General features: G+C 45.0%; 1 protein-coding gene across 4 annotated transcripts in view; it reads left to right on the forward strand.

Moving 5' to 3' along the window:
• LOC116953565 (cAMP-dependent protein kinase inhibitor alpha-like) overlaps positions 1 to 21,004 on the forward strand; it is a 59,197-nt gene that overhangs the window by 27,930 nt on the left and 10,263 nt on the right. For all 4 annotated transcript variants that reach the window (XM_032973896.2, XM_032973886.2, XM_032973906.2 and 1 more), the window contains exon 2: positions 14,990 to 15,165. In XM_032973896.2, coding sequence (XP_032829787.2) covers positions 15,018 to 15,165 — 148 coding nt within the window. In that variant the 5' untranslated portion in view covers positions 14,990 to 15,017. The remainder of the gene's footprint in view (positions 1 to 14,989; positions 15,166 to 21,004) is intronic.

Genomic DNA, 21,004 nt, shown 5'->3' on the forward strand with positions numbered 1-21,004 from the left:
TCCTCTGAGTGAGGAGCAATTACCAAATCATCGGCATACATAATATGGTTGACTAATAGGGAGTCGTTTCTTGACCGCACCTGGGCATCGATCAGCCTCCCATTGTATCTGTACTAGTTGGAAATCCCCCGGTACAGCCATCGAAGGCTTCATTAACTACATGGTCGAAATAGATGTTAAATAATTTAGGAGCCAGAGGACATCCCTGTCGCACCCCAAGATGAACATGGAATGGCTCCGACTCCTGGCCACGTAGTTTTACCCGGGCCCGCTCACCATCATGAAGGTCCTTAATGATTGTGAGCAGAGAGTCAGGGACTCAAAAAGCATGAAGAACAACCCAGAGCCCAGGCCTACTGATGGTATCATAGGCCTTGACCAGGTCAATAAAGCAGAGATGTAGGTCTTGTTGGAATTCTCTACACCTCTGCTGTAGCAGGCGGGCAGAAAAAATGGCATCTGTGCAGGACTGCCCTTCCCTGAAACTACATTGGGGCTCCGCAAGCCTCTCCTCAGTGTGCCTGGCAAGGCAATGTCGATTAATCATTGCCAGGACCTTTCCCGGCACACTGAGGAGTGAGATGCCCCTGTAGTTGTTACAGTCTGTTCGGTCTCCCTTATTAAACAGGGGGACCACCAGGGCATCCTTTCAATCCTGCGGAACCTGTCTAGTGGTCCAGACTTGTTATGATGTCATGTAGGGCAGTCTTTGCACAAACGCCACCCTCAGAATTTTGCTTGGAAGATCTCAAAGTCTGGATCATCTTCAGTACTTCCTCAACAGATGGCACCTCAGCCAGCCACTCACAGGGGGTGACTACTTCCAATATTTGAGGCACGGCAGCCTCAGCAGGGTCATCCCCATTTTGCCCCATGATGTTTCCAAGCTGAGGGATTTCCCCTCCCCCAAGACCTCAGAAATGCTCAGAAAATCTGCAAACCTGTTCCTGAGATTGGATCACGGTTCTTTCCCCTAATGATAGTGATAGGTGTGGCACTGCAAGTTACTTTTGGATGGAATTAAAGAGTGATTTGTGATCGTGGGCCACTGAGGCAGATTCCATCTCCTCAGCAACCCGCGACCACCACCTATCCTTGCAGCGCCTCATGGCTCTCCAAACCTCCGAGCGAAGGCTGCAGTAAGCCTCCTTATTCTCTGACGTGGGATGCTATAGACGGTGAGAGTGGGCCTGTCGCTTTTTATCAGCCAGCCTGAACACCTCCTCTATCAGCCAGGGTTTCTGTGGAGGTCTGGACCGCGTACCCAAATAAGCCATTGAAGCTGCAAGAGCCACAGTCCTAAACCTTGCCCATTTCCCCTCGGCATCAGGAGGAGTGGGGGACGATGCAACCCTAGTTGCAAGCGATGATGAAATTCTCACTTGCAACTTACATCAGCTAGCTGAGACCAGGCCTTTGTGGGTTTGAATGGGGTCCTGGGTGTACACCCTCCACCGGAGTGGAAGAATAGCAGGTGCATCTTACAGATGACAAGCCCATGGTCAGTGAGCAGATCAGCTTCACGGTAGGTCCTGGTGTCAAGGACATGGGCTCGCATCCACTGTTCCGTCACCATATAGTCCAGCAGATGTTCTTGCTTGGACGCGGCGTGCATCCATGATGTTGTGGGGATGCACCAATGCCGGAACAGCGTATTGGTAATTACAAGCCCATGGGCTGCACAAAAGTCTAGCAGCCTCCTACCATTGTTATTGAGATGATTTGGCCCATGCCTTCCAATCACTCCAGACCAAGTGCCAGCATCATGACCAACTCAGGCATTAAGGCATCTGACTCATGGGCCTTGTCTGCATCCCTCCACTGATGTTCATCTTCGGTGGGGGCATAAATAACCACGACCACCACTGCTCGCTTCTGGTTGATGGGAAGGCAAGCACAAAGTAGCCTGGGGCTTACAGCTTCCCACACCTCACCGCCACGCTCCCACGCCCCCTTCATTCTTTTGTTCAGACAAAGAGCCACTCCCTGTTGTTTGGCACTCTCCTGTCCTGAATAGAGGACTGTCCACCCCTCACGGTGGCAGGAGCCAGAACCGGTCCACCGAATTTCCTGAATAGCACAAAGATCCAGGCGATACCAGTTCAGCTCCCAACAGAGGAGTGGTAGCCTCTCCGCAGTTGTTGTTCGAACATTCCACGTGGTCACACGCAGTGGCTCTTTGTTGTTTCTGGAAGATCCCCGAGGGTAAGGATTCAGTCTCCTTGTCTTGTTGTTGCCCTGCCCTCTCTCATTTTGTTAATACTGCACAGGAAGCTGGATTCGTGTGTAGGAAGTGATCTTTTTAATTTAAACTTCAAATGCATACTTGACACATGGTCGTGCTATTACAAATTATGAAGACATCACCAAAGCAAGACTCGAGCCAAACCTTTGAACTCGACTTCTACAAAACATTAACAATAAAGACCATGAAACCAAAGTGTGCCTCGGCCCTCGTGTGTGAATTATTGAAGATGCTGCCCTGTCTACCCGAGTAACACTTTAATACAGCAAGCTCGCTCCATGCAAGTCGAATCCCCCCCCCCCACCCGACTCTTGCTCTGCTCAAATAACAAGGGCAGGATTTTCTAAATGTTTAATACAAGAGTTATTTTGTGTGTTCCAGAGTAAACAATAAATGCTTTCATGATAATGTACAACCCTTCATCATTGCACTGCTGGATGAGGGCCACACACACGACAATGTCGTTGACGGCAATTGTTTGGCGATATTTCACCACCATTGTCAGTGCTTGTTGGTGAAAGAGGGAGGGTGGCCAGCATCGGTTCAGATATCACTCGACGGTGATATAGCCGTGGCCGGGAATCAAAATTATGGCACTAGCACGTGTTCACTGTTAAGAACCGCAATGTGCCCGGGCAGGACAGATCGCGAGAATGTTTTCATGGCCAGTTGTCGAGACTAACAACAGAGTGGCATCCAAACGAGGGAACATGCACAGGAGAATGTGTTTTGTGGAGATGAAGCGGTGAGATTGTGTCGTGTGCGGGAGCCAGATGATGTGTTGCAGCATGAGACCATGAGGGAGATGGCAACAAATTTGTGATGGCCTTCATTCAGCAGTGGATAGATGGTGGCTGATGTTGATGATCTTTTTCTCAAAGTGGACAGGGCGAATGCTAACGTCGTGCAGGTTAGAGCTAGGATTGCCACCTTTCCCAGTTTTTTTCAGGATCTTTCAATATTTTTGGTAGCTGTCTTAATGAAATCAGTAAATCTTCCCCAGGACATTAACATTTCATGTTTTGTAATTTGCCAATATATATATCACTCAAGACAATGCATTTACACGTAGTTCTTCTCTCCTCTTTGAGATGTTTTCTTCCCATGAAATGTCCCGTTTTCTCTTTCCCTCAGAAGTGGTAACCTAGTTGGAGGTTGTGCAGCCAACCGGGCCCGCACACCCATCATCGAACAACAATCTCCCCAGCAGATGTTTTTGCTTGGACCCGGCGTGCATCCATGATGTTGTGTGGATGCACCAATGCCGGAACAGCGTATTGGTAATTACAAGCCCATGGGCTGCACAAAAGTCTAGCAGCCTCCTACCATTGTTATTGAGGTGATTTGGTCCATGCCTTCCAATCACTCCAGACCAAGTGCCAGCATCATGACCAACTCAGGCATTAAGTCACCCAACACTTTAACACTTCAGCTAGCACCTAGGTCATAGAAGGCATCTGACTCATGGGCCTTGTCTGCATCCCTCCACTGATGTTCATCTTTGGTGGGGGCATAAATAACCACGACCACCACTGCTCGCTTCTGGTTGATGGGAAGGCAAGCCCAAAGTATCCTGGGGCTTACAGCTTCCCACACCTCACCGCCACGCTCCCACGCCCCCTTCATTCTTTTGTTTAGACAAAGAGCCACTCCCTGTTGTTTGGCACTCTCCTGTCCTGAATAGATGACTGTCCACCCCTCACGGTGGCAGGAGCCAGAACCGGTCCACCGAATTTCCTGAATAGCACAGAGATCCAGGCGGTACCATTTCAGCTCCCAACAGAGGAGTGGCAGCCTCTCCTCCGCAGTGAGCGTTCGAACATTCCACGTGGTCACACGCAGTGGCTCTTTGTTGTTTCTGGAAGATCCCCGAGGGTAAGGATTCAGTCTCCTGGCTCCGCCAAATTGGGTTTGGCCAGGAGAGGTCATGGACGCCTGTCCCCTCAGGGCCTCCGGCACAAGCTTAGTTGGATATATTTTTCACGTGGTTTAGTGGTAATTTAGTTCAAGGTTACCAGCCCCTCAAACCCGTCCAGAGCCCTGATTTGGCCGCTGTGGTGGATCCAAATACCATGAAGGGAATGGCCAATCTAAATTCCTCACCCCCCCCCCCCCCCCCATGGCACTGCTCACCACGGCGTTACCGTCCAGCACCAACGAGCACACAAGTGCTGACTGGGGCGATGACCTGAGCAAGGAAGTCACCCTCCATATGCCACATGTCGTCCTGTATTGACAAGTCCCTATCGAGTTCCGTGCACAGTCAGGCAACTGTCGCTGACAGCAGCTCTTGGTGAAATGTGGCGCAGTAGCAGCTGGCACCTTTGCATCCACACGGTTTGGATATCGTGGTAGAGATATATCAGCGGGAGATGTAAGCGATGAGTCACTGCCCCGATATTCACCTCTTATGCATTATTCCTAATTGTAAAACGGGTTTTTGGAAACCCAATAATGCTACTCTCCGCATTGGTTTTCCGCCGATCCCAGGCGTAAACTGATTTGTTTGTACAAAAGCGGCAGTGATTTGCACAATAATAGACTGGCATCTGTGCGTTTGCACGACGATGTTTCATCCAATGTGGGAATTGGGGAGGGTGATTTACATGCGAGTGGAGCTGATGACTGGCCGAATGAGTCATCGCCGAGCTAAATTTGACTAAACAAAGCAGGGAAATAGCCCTGGGTGGAAAACAAATGTTTGGGAAACGGAGCTATAGGAGCTGCTAGGGATTTGCGCCCATTTACACAATCTCTGCTACTCATTTATACTTGTCAGATGAACTGTAAAAGACGCCACAATGTGGAATGTGAAGAAATGCTATACTGGAAATAGCGTTGTGATGTCTTCCCGTGATTTTCACAGGATTACCACCCTCGAGATTGTGATCACACTTGTCATGATGTGAGCGTCATTTTCAACAGTAGCTTGGCCAGTCCATTGCTGGGATAAATGGCTTCCAACGCCATTACTGTCACGGGGGTTGTTTGGCCATACTTCACCACGCTGGTCAGTGCTGGTTGATGAAGGGAAGGGCCAGGACCGTGGCCACGAATTGGGATGCAGGTTGCTAAGTTTGGGTGAAAATTACTTTCCCATTGATACTGCCGAATAATATGTTTATATATTTTGTATTCGTTGCTGAATAATAAAAGTTTTTTTTCACAAACCCCATAATGCAACTGCCCATTACATTTCACTACTTCTTGTTTCTAAAGCAGAAGGAGATTTTTGACTGCTGCCGAAAATTAACAGTGAGTTTAAAAAAAACCCACGTGCAATTTATACAGAGAATGAATCCTGTCTTCCATCACCACTTCACCAATTTCGAAGATGACAATATATTCCCTCCCCCACAACCCTCGAGTTCAAGGAACACTGGAGTTGTGACGGCACTTGAGTTGATCATCTCATTACAATTCATCCAGAGTCAGACACGAGATGTTTCTCTGCCCTTTGTGACGCTCGCTGATATATCGAGTACAGCATTGAAGCCACAGTATCTGGATGTGGTTGACTGGTTATGACGTGCAACCAATATTCTTATTTTTCACAGTAATTGCTGGTACGGTATTCATGTATCTAACAATGCTGTCGTGGGTCACCACTCAAACTCTCTGATGCCGTACTACCAGTGCCAGATTATTCTCGTAGCACAAGCAGCATATGCTACGGGCCCCGCACTTTCAAGTGCCTCGCGCTAAATGCTCTCAAGCTACCAATTCCGGTTCAGTGATTCTGCACTTGCTCTGTTACTATAATACTATACTGCCTTCAAATTTTATGAACGACTGGGTGTTTAAGGTTAGCGATTTGTCGTATTATCTGGCTGTGTAGCAAATGCAAAAATAGAATTACTTTACTTACTATGCAAGTTAAAAATGTATGTGTTTTAATATTTTTAAGGCGGGCCCCTTGATAACATATGCTACAGGCCCCGCATTAGCTTAATCCGGCACTGTGTACAACCTATTAATATACTTGGTTCTTTTGATAAAGTCACGTAGATAGAAAAAAATACAATTTAAGAATAAAAGCACTACCTGATGTAAAGTACTCTTGTTGCTATGCTTCAATATTGAAAGAAGATACGGCAGCATTTGATACTGTTCCTTCATAGATACAAAAATGATGAAATAATACCATATACTGAATAATACGGAGGTTGATCGATGGCGCAGTGGTTAGTGCACTGCACTGTGAACCCCATGACCTGAGTTCTATTTCTGGCCACAGATAATGTCAGTGGCGAGTGATACGTGAAATGGTCCTACACCAACCAACACTGACCAGCATGGCAAAGTAGGGGGGCCAACCCCCCCCCCCCCCCACGTCAGTGCGGCCTTCATCCAGCAGTGAATTGGCAAAGGACTAAATTATTATAATTATTAAATCATTGATTTAAAGCTTTCGTGACTGCAGGGATTCATATTCTTGGTTCTTTCGGTAAAGTCACGTAGAAGGGAAACAATAAAATAATAAAAATATAAAACAATAAAATTCTCACGACGTTTCGACTGCAACACAAGCAATCATCATTAGGTGTGAAAACCACACCTGATGATGATTGCTTGTGTTGCAGTGTGAAAACCACACCTGATGATGATTGCTTGTGTTGCAGTGTGAAAACCACACCTGATGATGATTGTTTGTGTGGCAGTGTGAAAACCACACCTAATGATGATTGCTTGTGTTGCAGTGTGAAAACCACACCTGATGATGATTGCTTGTGTTGCAGTGTGAAAGCCACACCTGATGATGATTGCTTGTGTTGCAGTCGAAACGTCGTGAGAATTTTATTGTTTTATATTTTTATTATTTTATTGTTTCCCTTCTACGTGACTTTATGGCGTCTGGCCATAATCCCCTTGTCTTGTTGTTGCCCTGCCCTCTCTCTTCGTGTGTAGGAAGTGATCTTTTTAATTTAAACTTCAAATGCATATTTGACACATGGTCGTGCTATTACAAATTATGAAGACATCACCAAAGCAAGACTCGAGCCAAACCTTTGAACTCGACTTCTACAAAACATTAACAATAAAAACCATGAAACCAAAGTGTGCCTCGGCCCTCGTGTGTGAATTATTGAAGACGCTGCCCTGTCTACCCGAGTAACACTTTAATACAGCAAGCTCCTTCCATGCAAGTCGAACTCCCCCCCCCCACCCGACTCTTGCTCTGCTCAAATAACAAGGGCAGGATTTTCTAAATGTTTAATACAAGAGTTATTTTGTGTGTTGCAGAGTAAACAATACTTTCATGATAATGTACAACCCTTCATCATTGCACTGCTGGATGAGGGCCACACACACGACAATGTCGTTGACGGCAATTGTTTGGCGATATTTCACCACCATTGTCAGTGCTTGTTGGTGAAAGAGGGAGGGTGGCCAGCATCGGTTCAGATATCACTCGACGGTGATATAGCCGTGGCCGGGAATCAAAATTGTGGCACTAGCACGTGTTCACTGTTAAGAACCGCAATGTGCCCGGGCAGGACAGATCGCGAGAATGTTTTCATGGCCAGTTGTCGAGACTAACAACAGAGTGGCATCCAAACGAGGGAACATGCACAGGAGAATGTGTTTTGTGGAGATGAAGCGGTGAGATTGTGTCGTGTGCGGGAGCTAGATGATGTGTTGCAGCATGAGACCATGAGGGAGATGGCAACAAATTTGTGATGGCCTTCATTCAGCAGTGGATAGATGGTGGCTGATGTTGATGATCTTCTTTTTCTCAAAGTGGACAGGGCGAATGCTAACGTCGTGCAGGTTAGAGCTAGGAATGCCACCTTTCCCAGTTTTTTTCAGGATCTTTCAATTTTTTTTGGTAGCTGTCTTAATGAAATCAGTAAATCTTCCCCAGGACATTAACATTTCATGTTTTGTAATTTGCCAATATAAATCACTCAAGACAATGCATTTACACGTAGTTCTTCTCTCCTCTTCCTATTACCATGAGATGTTTTCTTCCCATGAAATGTCCCGTTTTCTCTCTCCCTCAGAAGTGGTAACCTAGTTGGAGGTTGTGCAGCCAACCGGGCCTGCACACCCATCATCGAACAACAATCTCCCCACTACGAGCAGCAGTCGCGACACTATATTTCCCCGTTGCCAGTGCAGGCAATTATACTGCTGTTTTGGATAAACTTGAAGGCTCTTTTTTATTATTAAGCATCGTCTGTACTGATCTACTGGACTGGAGGAAAACACACTCGGCAATAACGAATGCTTTGTATTAGAACGGAAGGCACCGGAGATTTGTAAATTCCTCTTGTGATATTATTGCGGTACTTTCTCAAAATTATCTTACGAGAAGGTTCTCCTTGGGCCATTTGGTCAATTCGTGTGACACCTGGCAGAAACCCATGGGTGTGAGCAGGCTTGAATTTATCACTAGATATTTTTCAGAATGCTGCCAGGTTGGATTGGAGTAGGGCATTATTCTTACATAATTCTATATTATTATACCGTATATTCCTATAAGGTCATCTGGTGACTCTAAGCACTTTTCTCGGTAGTTTTTTTTTCCACACCTTCACACACACCACCATCACGGTATCAGCTGGATGTGGCGTGCTGACATTATGGCTGAGCTTACGCTCACATTTCTGCAGAGATTAGTCAGAAAACTCCTGTCCTGTATTGTATTCTGCAGGCCTCTGCAGCCACCCGACTCTAAAAGTGGCTGATTATGTATTCATGTTTTACCATGGCAGGTTTAAGAACTTGAATGACATTTCTACTGATATTTCTGCAATGCATAAAATTACTTTTTTTTCAATCAGTTGAAGGTTAGAATGTTTAGGCCTTCAAAGCAAAGTCTTTTACCAAACGTAAGTGAAATGTAAATGTCATTCCCTTTTGAGATGGGATGCTGTCGTGATGCAATAGTTAGCACACTCCACTTTGCAATTCAGAGGTCGCAATCTCGATTCGATTTCCTGGCGCAGCAATCGAAAAAATGGGCAAAATTATGAAATCCCCCCCCCACCCCACCTCCTGTACACCCAGACCCAGGGGGTCACGTGAGGTGGGGTAAAGTGTAGGTATACTCCCAATCGTAAGTACTCCCAAAATCGATCGAAACGTCGTATTTTTTTGTTGTTATTTTTGTTATTTTCTTTGAACCTATCTACGTGACTTTACCGAAAGACCCAAGAATATGAATTCCTGCAGTCACGAAAGCTGTAAGTCAAGATCTTCCAACACATCTGGCCAGTGTCGAAGAGGAGACCAAGATACGCTCTAGAAAGGGCTCACTAAAACTCCCTCTGGTGGAGTCCCTTCTGCCAACAGTGGCATGAGCAAGCCATTGCTGGACTGCACCTTTACCTTTTACTATTCTTAGGAATGTAATGATTAGTTCCCTCAGCGATTCGATGAATTGCCACTATTCAGGATTTAAGATATGATTCCAGTATGAGTTATTTTTTGTCTTGCTTTCACCATCACGTTTATATTGGGTTTATCTTTCCTCATTTATACAGTTCTGTTGGCCCCGTGAGTCTAAATGTAACATATTATTCCATAAATCTTAAATAATCATTTTTAAATGATGAATCGCTGCATAGTCCCCGTCTACTTGTGTCCATTGCTTTCAAGATGGGGGTTTGTGTATCAGCAAGTTGGTCGCTGTACATTTTAAGTGTATTCCTATTTTATGCATTGGTTTTATTCATGCATTCTTGCTATAAGCAAAACAATGTTCAGCAAGACATTGGCCACACTTCTCAAGCATGATTCTCCAGAAAATACATTTGAGACTCGGTCTAACCTCTTCTAGGTAAATTAAATATTCTGATCAATATTATTCTCATCACGATCAGCCATGACTATACACTGCTGAATGAAGGTCTCCCCTATCTGGTCCCGCAGCACAACAATCAATTAAACATCTGCACAAGAGCTGATCTCTTTGATCAATCTCTGCAGTGGATGTAATCTCAGGTGTTTTCCTTCCTGTTGTTAGTGTCGACCACTGGCCATCATCCCCCTTCTAGTGACTTTTCCTGCCCAAGCCCACTTACTTTTATACATAGTGCATGCGATCATGGATATAGCCACTGTTAAGATAAATTACTAAAATGTCAGTTTAACTTCGTGAAATTTGGCTTATCTACTTTGTCATTTTAAATTCATAAATATAAAAGAGGGACATAAATTCAAGTCCTGTCACATGATTCATATTTTAATGCGGCACCCTAGGTTGATTTATAAATAAAATATTAAGACCTTTAATAGGCATATCAGGAGTTCTAAGGTGACTCGGATGTCATTGGCACTCTGAGCCTTTCAGTCGGTCAATTGCCATCATTTTGTCAAAGCTCGCAATGAAGATCGAGGAGAAAAATTAAATTGAACAGGTGCAAGCAAAACCCAGGGCAAGACAAAGTTAAAACCTGCAATTATATAAGCCAACACGCAAAGCAAAAAAACCTCCATCACTCGAGCATTATCGCCAAAAGCCATGATTTATTCACTGCTGGATGAAGGCCTCCCTAAGCCGTCACTATCTCTTGCGGTCTTCCGATGCAGAAGACTGTAACCACTGCGTAATCCCCGCAAGTGGTGTCCCTGTCAGCAGTGCCCGTTTGCTACCAGCCCTGCCGTTCGTGTCGACCATCAGCCGTCATCCCTGAGTAATGCTTTGTAGGACCGTCAACAGTTGTGCTGTGGAGAGACTGGAGACCTTCATCGGATTCTGAGTTTTCAACCACCCAATGCTCATGAAGCGTGGGTATCCTCTGGCTTTTGTGATGGGCAACATACGAAAGCTCCGATTTTTTGTTGAGAGGTTCAAATGTAGCTGAAATGGAGAATGCTCTTTACATTGCCTGTATGGTTGCCTGCAATAAAATATAATATAGCAATGATACAAAATCACTGCTCGACAAGGGCCTTCCCACGCCGCACGGGCATTATGGGTTGTTTGACCATACTTCACCACGCTGGTCAATGCGGGTTGGTGAAGGAGAGGGACAGGACAGGTTCACTCCCCTCCATTGTCGGCCATGGCCAATATCAGTGGTGATATCGCTCACCACTGATGTTAGCCGTGGCCGACATCAGTGCTGATACTGATGTCGGCCGTGGCCAGGAAACAAACTCAGGTCACCGCTCTACCCAATCATAAATATCGCCCTCTAAAATAATTCAATTCATAAATGTCAATGAGAGGTTGAATCTGTGTTTCGGATGGTAGAGATAATAGATAAGGCACAGATGCAATGTTATTCTGTGCGAGTGAAATATATATTTTTTAAAGAAATCGTCAATCGCATTTAATGTTGAAATGATTTTAGACGTTAATATCGGAACCTATGATAAAATCACCAAATCACGCGGCATGCACTTGATATCATCCTATCTCAGAAGCAAAGAGGGGTCGAGCCTGGATGGTGCTTGCGTGGGTGACCATCATCAGTAACAGGTGTTATAGGCTGTGCGGCTGCGTGGTGGGCAGCAGTGGGCAGTACAGCATAGCCATTGTTTTATTGTGCTTGTCACATCCTCCATCATCTTTGCCTCCTGCTTTTACCAACGTGGTGAGGTATGTTCAAATAACCCCCTGCGGAGAGGCACTCATCCAGTAGTGGATTAACAAATTGGGATGAACACGTACACGTATACATTACATCTGAACCTGAGCAGCTGCAATATTCATGGTCTACAATTAAACCGTCTTTGTCACAAGAAATAAACACAAATGCAGTTTAACTTTTTGGAGCGGTCATTATGACAGTGATAATGAGTGTGCATGTCAAATACATTCTGCTGTGATAAGACTTGGGAGTGATATTGTGCGCACACAATTGGGAAGGAGCACACACATTCGCCCCGTTAAATAAAAATGGAAATGGAAAGAAAATATCAATTTACCAGAGAAAGATTAAAATTTTGGACGGACGCTGCCGCCCGCGTGCAAATGACTGGCCAATGTTTTCCTTCATAACGTTACGACAGGCAAAATTGATTGGAGCCTACACTTGCCGTGCTCTCTCGAACATCATACGGATCAACTGTCAAATCTCGCAGTGGCACTTGAAGCCATTTCGGAGCGGTTGGGAGACCCCGGCGAGGCAGTGATGCCACTGTGATGGAAAGGCTCCGTGGGGAGCATTGTTCTTGCCGCTCCTTGTTGTATCTACCCGTGTGCTTCTGGACACAGTGAAACGCTCCGTGACGTGATGACAGGCCACGGTGAAATCCTCATTCCTTCTATTTCGTCACTTTCACTCTTTTTCAAAAGCAATTTCCACCAATGTATAGATTCGTTGTCCAATTAGATTATTCCGCTTCTGTGTCTTGGAAGATGGACTTTTTCACTATTGCACAAAAAGTGAAAGTTCAGCCCTCCAATTGCTCTGTTCATGTTTTTGCTTGCGGAAGGGCCTCCATTACAGGGTCGCTCTTCAAGAGGGTATTTTGGCCTACTCTTCCACGTTGGCCAGAAGGGAGTGCCCACACGCAATCTGCTGGGTTGGAGGGGGCTGCAGATTGAGGCAGGTGGCCATGACTGCTTGCTGCTATCGCTAGTCATAGCTGGGAATTGACCTCAGGTGGCTTTGGCATTGAACTTGGTGCATTAATCACTTTGCCACCCGTGTAGCATATTCTGTAGTTGCTTTAATCGGTTGTCATGACTGTGTCATCAGTAATACTTGAGTGGATTAATGTTTTAAGAAAACTTTTATAATCTTGGTGTGAAGAGGCTTGCGTGACTCCTATGATTTGTGTACTGTATTGTTATTTCATGAAAAAACTAGTGTAGCTCTTCCATCTATCAATTTGTTCTCAATAATTTGTGTGCTTGGACAGCTGCATTCATTTCCACTGAGCCAAATTTATTTTCATAGGCTATAAATGGCATCATAGTGTTTGATATAAAAAAAATTCAAGGATCTTATCTCCAGACGATAAAAAAAACCCCGAAGCAATTCTGTAACTATGGTGACCCGTGTCTCCCTTGTAAAAAAATATGATGCATACCAGCAGGCTGATTAAATACGGGACAAAAAGCGGAGACAGAGTATTGACTGTTAAGATAATTGATTGGGCTTCACATGATGACCGGCAGTTGACATTGACAACAAAGTAGCAGCCAAAGGTGGGAACGCCAAAGAGGACGTCCACCTTGAAGATGGAGCAATGATGCTAGCTCACACAACGCCTTGCTTATCTCGTCAAGGAGCATACACCATCACACAACCTGCAGTGAACCTCGCAGGAAGCTTTTGGCTAACCATGGAACAAAGACGGTCACCGCATCGCGCGCTTTCAGGTGCGCTTCTGCGGGCGTCTGGAACGCTCTTCCGATATTAGGAAGCCACTGGAGCTGTGCACTTTTAAATCATCTAGATTGAAAATTTATTTCTTTAGAACTGCTTTTCGTGTTTAGTTTGTTGTCCTCCCACCGCACCTCCGATTAGCACGGTTGGTTACGTACGGTGCGAAAGAAGTTCAACATATATATACATACTTCATGCTGGTCAATGTGGGTTGTTTGTATTGGGCTAACCGGTGTACCCCCACCCCCAGGTATTTGAATACCTGCTCCCCTTTGTTTCACAATGTTAAGTACTATAGCTATATTCTTGGTTCTTTCGGTAAATTCACGTAGAAGGGAAACAATAAAATAATAAAAAATATAAAACAATAAAATTCTCACGACGTTTCGACTGCAACACAAGCAATCATCATCAGGTGTGAAAACCACAGCAAGAACATTTGAAAAAAAGTGGCGGTTTTTTAACGTTAGCACCACGGAGAGCGATTTGACAGTTTGTTTAGATGGACGAGTCCATCTATGTTCGGAAAAGAGGAGGGGGGAGACGACATGTTATTCACAGGGTTAGAACGACTCTGCAAAATGTTGGCCACGGTAGTGCACGCCTGTAATCTATTACCTAGGGGTCGGCGGCCCACGCAGAGGTCGCCGCGTATGCGAGGCACCTCCCCCAAGGAGCTATGCTAGTTCTCAGTAGATGGAAGTACAGCAAGTAGATTGCCCTGTCTCTATTGATTATTTTTAGCATTGTGCCTTCCTGTGTGTCATTTGTCTCTGGACACTCCAGTTTCCTGCTACACACAAATGAGCATGTTACATCGTTTACCAAATAAGCTGGACAGAATACATGCGAATTAGAGTCTTTGGACTCATCTTGTGGCATTAATGATGAAAGAGGTATTGAAACAAGTTGAAAAACATTGTGCACGTGCATGAATTATGTGCCGCTCTCCAACGTACATTGTCATTGGAAGTATCTAATTAGCGGTGTAGAAGGCGACAGGTATCTGTCAGGATGAAATGTGCTTGTATTTTGGAAAATAGTCCTATTCACTCTGATTTGTTTCTTCAAGTTTTGCACAACCCAATGATTAATTTGACTGCTTTTCTGTAGGGTAACTCCCAAGTCGGTACGGAACGTTTTCCCAAAGCCCCGTTCATTTTGGATTATCTTTACAATTTCCATAGTTCTTCCCCGTTACAGACAAATGGACAGGACTAATGCATTAGCAGTCGAGTTGGAAGACACAAATCAAATGTGACAGTTTCATGACATCGCTTAATGGTGGAATAAAAACACCAGAAGATTCACATTTAGCCCAAGTTGTCACTGTCCTTGGATGGTGTGCGCGCGTGTGCGCGCGTGTGACTGGTCAGCTTGTATTTTTGCGTTTTGCCCCTTGCTCTAATCTGCTTTAGCGCACAACCACAACTGCTGATGTCTCTCCCTGCAGATGCTGATTATGACGGATTTGGCCAGAGATGACGGATGTTGAGCCAGCGTCTCTGTCGGATTTCGCGGCGTCGGGCAGGTCGGGGCGGCGTAACGCCCTGCCGGACATCCTGGGCTCCCCATCTGGTACCTCGTCTGGCGAGCTGCCCCTCAAACTCGCCGAGCTCACCGTGACCGGTACGCCAAGCCGGCCACACGGCCACGTAGCCACTACAGCACCCAGTCGTACTCGATCGCGCAGCCTTACACAGCCATGCAGCCACGCAGTCAATGAACCATAAAGACACCCAGTCAAACAGCCACACACCGATACCCAACCCACCTGGTCAAGTAATGTACACGGCCACACATCCACTCGGACATATAGTCAACCAGCCACTCACTCAACCGGCTACTCAGGCACCCAGTCTTACGTACAGATATCTCATCACATCGTAACTGAACCTGCCAGTCGCCCAACTACCCATACACCTTGCCACCTAGCAACCCAGCTATCAACTAAACCGCAGAGCCACAGCATGCATCCAGTCAACAAGCCACACATACACACAGGCAGCCAATCATGCAGGCAACCAGAAAACCAATGGCGTAACCACTCTGCCACCCATAACTTCTGCCATCCTGCCACCCAGCCGCTGAGCCATCCTGCTGTCCATCAACCCATCCTCCCAGCCACCAAGCGAGTAAGAGAAAATAAATCCAAACATGCCAGGCACTTTACTCCGTAGCCAGTCAATTAGCCTGTCTGCCACCTGTACATTCTGTCACCCAGCAACATAGCTGCTTTTGACTCCCCACCTAGACACCCATGAGTACGACAACCTGAATGCCAAGTGGGTTTTCGCAGGCGTGTGGAATTGGAGTCTATTTCTCATATCTGCCTCTGACAGAAATGGATTAAGGATCCCTTGAGCTTCCAAGATCGGTACGAGTTAAAGGTCTGTGGCAAGCAAATGTTTGTCTTGGACCTGCCGTTTGCAGCAACAGTGGATTTAAGAGGATTGGCAAGGGTTCGTTGTGAATTGTCACATGCGCTGAAAATTCAGCAGTTATTCTATTAATAGGATGTGATTTTTAATCCATGATACTGCATTATATAATTCACATGATTTGCAATTCAACGAGCATGGATGTAAGGGCAGCAAATTATCTGCAAGAGTAACTAAAGCAAATAAGTTGTTCGTCTATTTGTGCTGAGTTTTTACTAAAAGCCCACAGTATTCTGGAAACTCTGGTTTTCCCCCTATTTACATTGGCAGATATTATTTGGCCCAACATCCTCATAAGAACCGATATAAAAAGGTTTTTCAGGAAAGCACAAAGTGTTTGATTATTGTTGATATTTGAATCAAAAGTCAAAAAGCCATGACAAAATTTCACCTTGCTCAGAAGCAGTGGTGGAATTCCACATTCCCATGGGAAGGGTCAAACTACTTTTAAAACAACCACTGTCTACTATCTGAAAAATCAGTTCTCATTTTTGTTCATTGAGACAATGGGCAAGCCCCGTTTATGTAAAATTGTGACACACGTACACATCGTCAACATAAACTAAACCGGTTATGAAAAGCAGGGGAAAGATGGGGAGCAGACCCGCAATCAGTTGTAATGTTATTAACTCAGGAAGGATGATGGCCTGAGTTGACACCTGACTGGAATTGTGCGCTTGAAACCTACCAATTGTGAGTGTATAGCACTTCACTACATTGCCACCCACCTGGACACGTGGTCATTAGGTTGCACAAATTGATATGTATCATAACAAAAACAAAATGTACTTGGATGAGTCGACCACTAGGGCTTGCCAGGCGTTGTAGATGTCAGGCTGCGAGGTGTGGCCAGGAGATGGAAGTGCTAAATTGTCTCTCCCTCGTATGCATGGTGGGTTTTCTCCGGGTTCACCCGTTTCCTCCCACATGGAGCCAAACGTTCATTAATGGAATTTGCCTAATATGCCAATGTAGCAGTACCCTCTGGAAGTAATTTTGAGACTCAGTGAGGCTTTTGTGGGTAAATAATTGACGGTATTATTACTCTTGCTATTTCCGCATTGTATATTTTAAAGTGTAATTTGTAATATTTGTTCAAAAAATGCTAATGTTCAGTACAATTTTTTTCTTCTAAATTATAGTTTTTAAGCACACCGTGTCAACTGTAACACGTGTGGTCTTTTAAACCCCCCAAAAACATATTTTTGCAGCATCTCCATTTATGCATGTTACATAATACAGACTTGGTATTTCCTGCCTATTGCTTATTTGGGAATTTAACTGGGTGCTTCAGAGTGGTGAAGCACAAATCAGAATCTAATTATTTATTTAGACCAATAATCTGATGATCTACGAAGTTCTATTTCACGGATATCCAAATCAAAAGTGAAATCAGTTATAACCATTTTTTCCCCATAATAATTTTGCAGAATAGATTCTTTACAAGGTGCAAAGTGAGCATGCATTGCAATTATGCAGGCCCCAATTAGATACAATTCATCAACTTTATCCATGATCAGTACACTGCTGGATGAAGACCTCTGCAGGCCTTTGCCAACTTTCGGGGTTTAGCCAAGTAACAATTCATCTAACACCGGCACATCTGCTCATTTAATCGCTCCATCTCCATGGTGGACGTGCTCTATCTGGCATTCACTTCTTTGGTTGTCACTTCATCACCGGCCATTCATCTCTTCTCGCAACGCGTCCTGACCAGGCCCCACTTACTTTTCTTAACAAACAGTACGATGTCTTGAACCCGCATGTGTTCTCTAATTTGAAAATTATCTCTAATTGCGGGCACCACGGTGGTGAGATATTAACTCCCTCACCTGGTATGCAGGAGATCCTGGGTCTGATCCCGACCCTAACGCCTGCATATTTGGAGTTTACATGTTCTCATTGTGGTCACGTGGATTTTTCTCCGGGTCCTCCGGTTTTTCCCTCCACATTTTTCCTCCATATTTATAAACGTGCGCTTTGTGTATTTGGATGGGATAAATTTGCATGTGATTAGCATTGTACATATTCCAGGATTAATTTATGACATCGTATTGAAAAAACATCCAAATTTGTAACTTTTAATGTTGTATTGCAGTTTGATTCATGACAACATTACATTATCATCGACTAATTGTATAATTTAACAGATATAAACATCAATTACCTAATTTATGTAATTATACTCCAGTAGGTACGTTTGTTTTCCATGGACTATAATTAAACTTGCAATCAAGGGCATTATACCCCTGTGGAGTATTGTTCTTTGATTGCAATAATGTTTTCTCGTTTGACCACATATATGGAAAGACTGTTATGTAAGCAATGTATGTAGGCTACTTAGTGGATATTCATTTGCTTTTAAATTGTCCTCCGTACCTTTTTTATGAATAGTTTTTGTTTTGATTTAAAGCTTTCGTGACTGCAGTAATTCATATTCTTAGCTCTTTCGGTAAAGTCACGTTGAAGGGAAACAATAAAATAATAAAATATATATACCTAAAATATTTTATTGTTTCCCTTCAACGTGACTTTACCGAAAGAGCGAAGAATATAATTTTTATTATTATTATTTACAATCCTTTACAAACCAACGGCTGAATGGGAACCTCTCCGCACCATGTCGGACGTGCGGATTGTTTGATCATACTGAATAGTTATTGTTATTATTATTTACAATATTATTTACAATACTTTACCTGGCTGGTCATTGGGGGTCGATGGAGGAGGACCCAAGACCAGTTAATATATCACTCGCCACTAAAGTTAGCCGTGGCTGGAAATCGAACTGAGGTTGGCAGGTTTCGTCGCGCAGTGTGCTCACCAATGCAACGCTCCTCCACCCCTATACTCTTACAGGAATTCACTTTTAAATTACCATAATTATGTACATAATGGATGCCTCTAACGGGTATTTGGCCTGATCTTTCACACCATTCTCGAAGCAGTACTATTTATGACTTATCAATCATCAACTACCATTTCCTTATTCTCATGCTGCCATCGTTTAGATATTCAATCATGTTTGCGTTATATTCTTAATGTTTCTTATTTATTTCTAAATTGAATTCAGAGCTCTGCACGTTCTGTCTTTGGGATGTTTTCTTTTCATGTCACCCATTTCCTTCCAACGTGCTTTGATAATTGAACTAACTCCTACATATGCTCTTTTACTTTCCCCTCACTTTTAGATAACTCCTTTACAAAGTTAATGTGTTCATTATTTAAATTTGTTTGCTTCTCGAGAGATATGAATCAGTCTAAATTATATTTCCCTCTAAACTAAATTATACATGTTTACCATCTTTTATTTGTCTGTTATCAACTTTGTCCTCTCTTCGTAAATGTTAAAGTGTAAGTTCCATTTCCCTCTTCATCACATGACGGTCACGCTGATATTTTTCACTCTTAGAACTGGTGTTTTTACAAATCAGTTGTTAAACCAATTGTAATATACCTACTTTTTGCACAATCATTGGTGACCAGGCCGAGACCATCCACTCCCTACACTTGAGAACTCAGTTTAGTCACGGATGGCTCCCCAGATTTGGACCCATAATCTGTGGGGCCAGCTTGACGCTCTGACCTCTGACTCACCTGGTCACCTTCAGAGTAGGGGTGTGTCTCGCTTCAGGAGACATGTCCATCTGACTCACCTGGCACCTTCAGAGTAGGGGTGTGTCTCGCTTCAGGAGACATGTCCATCTGACTCACCTGGTCACCTTCAGAGTAGGGGTGTCTCGCTTCAGGAGACATGTCCATCTGACTCACCTGGTCACCTTCAGAGTAGGGGTGTGTCTCGCTTCAGGAGACATGTCCATCTGACTCACCTGGCACCTTCAGAGTAGGGGTGTGTCTCACTTCAGGAGACATGTCCATCTGACTCACCCGGTCACCTTCAGAGTAGGGGTGTCTCGCTTCAGGAGACATGTCCATCTGACTCACCTGCCACCTTCAGAGTAGGGGTGTGTCTCACTTCAGGAGACATGTCCATCTGACTCACCTGGCACCTTCAGAGTAGGGGTGTGTCTCGCTTCAGGAGACATGTCCATCTGACTCACCTGGCACCTTCAGAGTAGGGGTGTGTCTCACTTCAGGAAACATGTCCATCTGACTCACCTGGCACCTTCAGAGTAGGGGTGTGTCTCACTTCAGGAGACATGTCCATCTGACTCACCTGGCACCTTCAGAGTAGGGGTGTGTCTCGCTTCAGGAGACATGTCCATCTGACTCACCTGGTCACCTTCAGAGTAGGGGTGTCTCGCTTCAGGAGACATGTCCATCTGACTCACCTGGTCACCTTCAGAGTAGGGGTGTGTCTCGCTTCAGGAAACATGTCCATCTGACTCACCTGGTCACCTTCAGAGTAGGGGTGTGTCTCTCTTCAGGAGACATGTCCATCTGACTCACCTGGCACCTTCAGAGTAGGGGTGTGTCTCGCTTCAGGAAACATGTCCATCTGACTCACCTGGTCACCTTCAGAGTAGGGGTGTGTCTCGCTTCAGGAGACATGTCCATCTGACTCACCTGGCACCTTCAGAGTAGGGGTGTGTCTCGCTTCAGGAGACATGTCCATCTGACTCACCCGGGCACCTTCAGAGTAGGGGTGTGTCTCACTTCAGGAAACATGTCCATCTGACTCACCTGGCACCTTCAGAGTAGGGGTGTGTCTCGCTTCAGGAGACATGTCCATCTGACTCACCTGGTCACCTTCAGAGTAGGGGTGTGCCTCGCTTCAGGAGACATGTCCATCTGATTCACCCGGGCACCTTCAGAGTAGGGGTGTGTCTCACTTCAGGAGACATGTCCATCTGACTCACCTGGCACCTTCAGAGTAGGGGTGTGTCTCGCTTCAGGAGACATGTCCATCTGACTCACCTGGCACCTTCAGAGTAGGGGTGTGTCTCTCTTCAGGAGACATGTCCATCTGACTCACCTGGCACCTTCAGAGTACGGGTGTGTCTCGCTTCAGGAGACATGTCCATCTGACTCACCTGGCACCTTCAGAGTAGAGGTGTGTCTCGCTT

The sequence above is a fragment of the Petromyzon marinus genome, chromosome 3 (assembly GCF_048934315.1).
Source record: "Petromyzon marinus isolate PM22_M1 ecotype Great Lakes invasive population chromosome 3, UKy_Petmar_22M1.pri1.0, whole genome shotgun sequence".
Taxonomy (NCBI): Eukaryota; Metazoa; Chordata; class Hyperoartia; order Petromyzontiformes; family Petromyzontidae; genus Petromyzon; species Petromyzon marinus.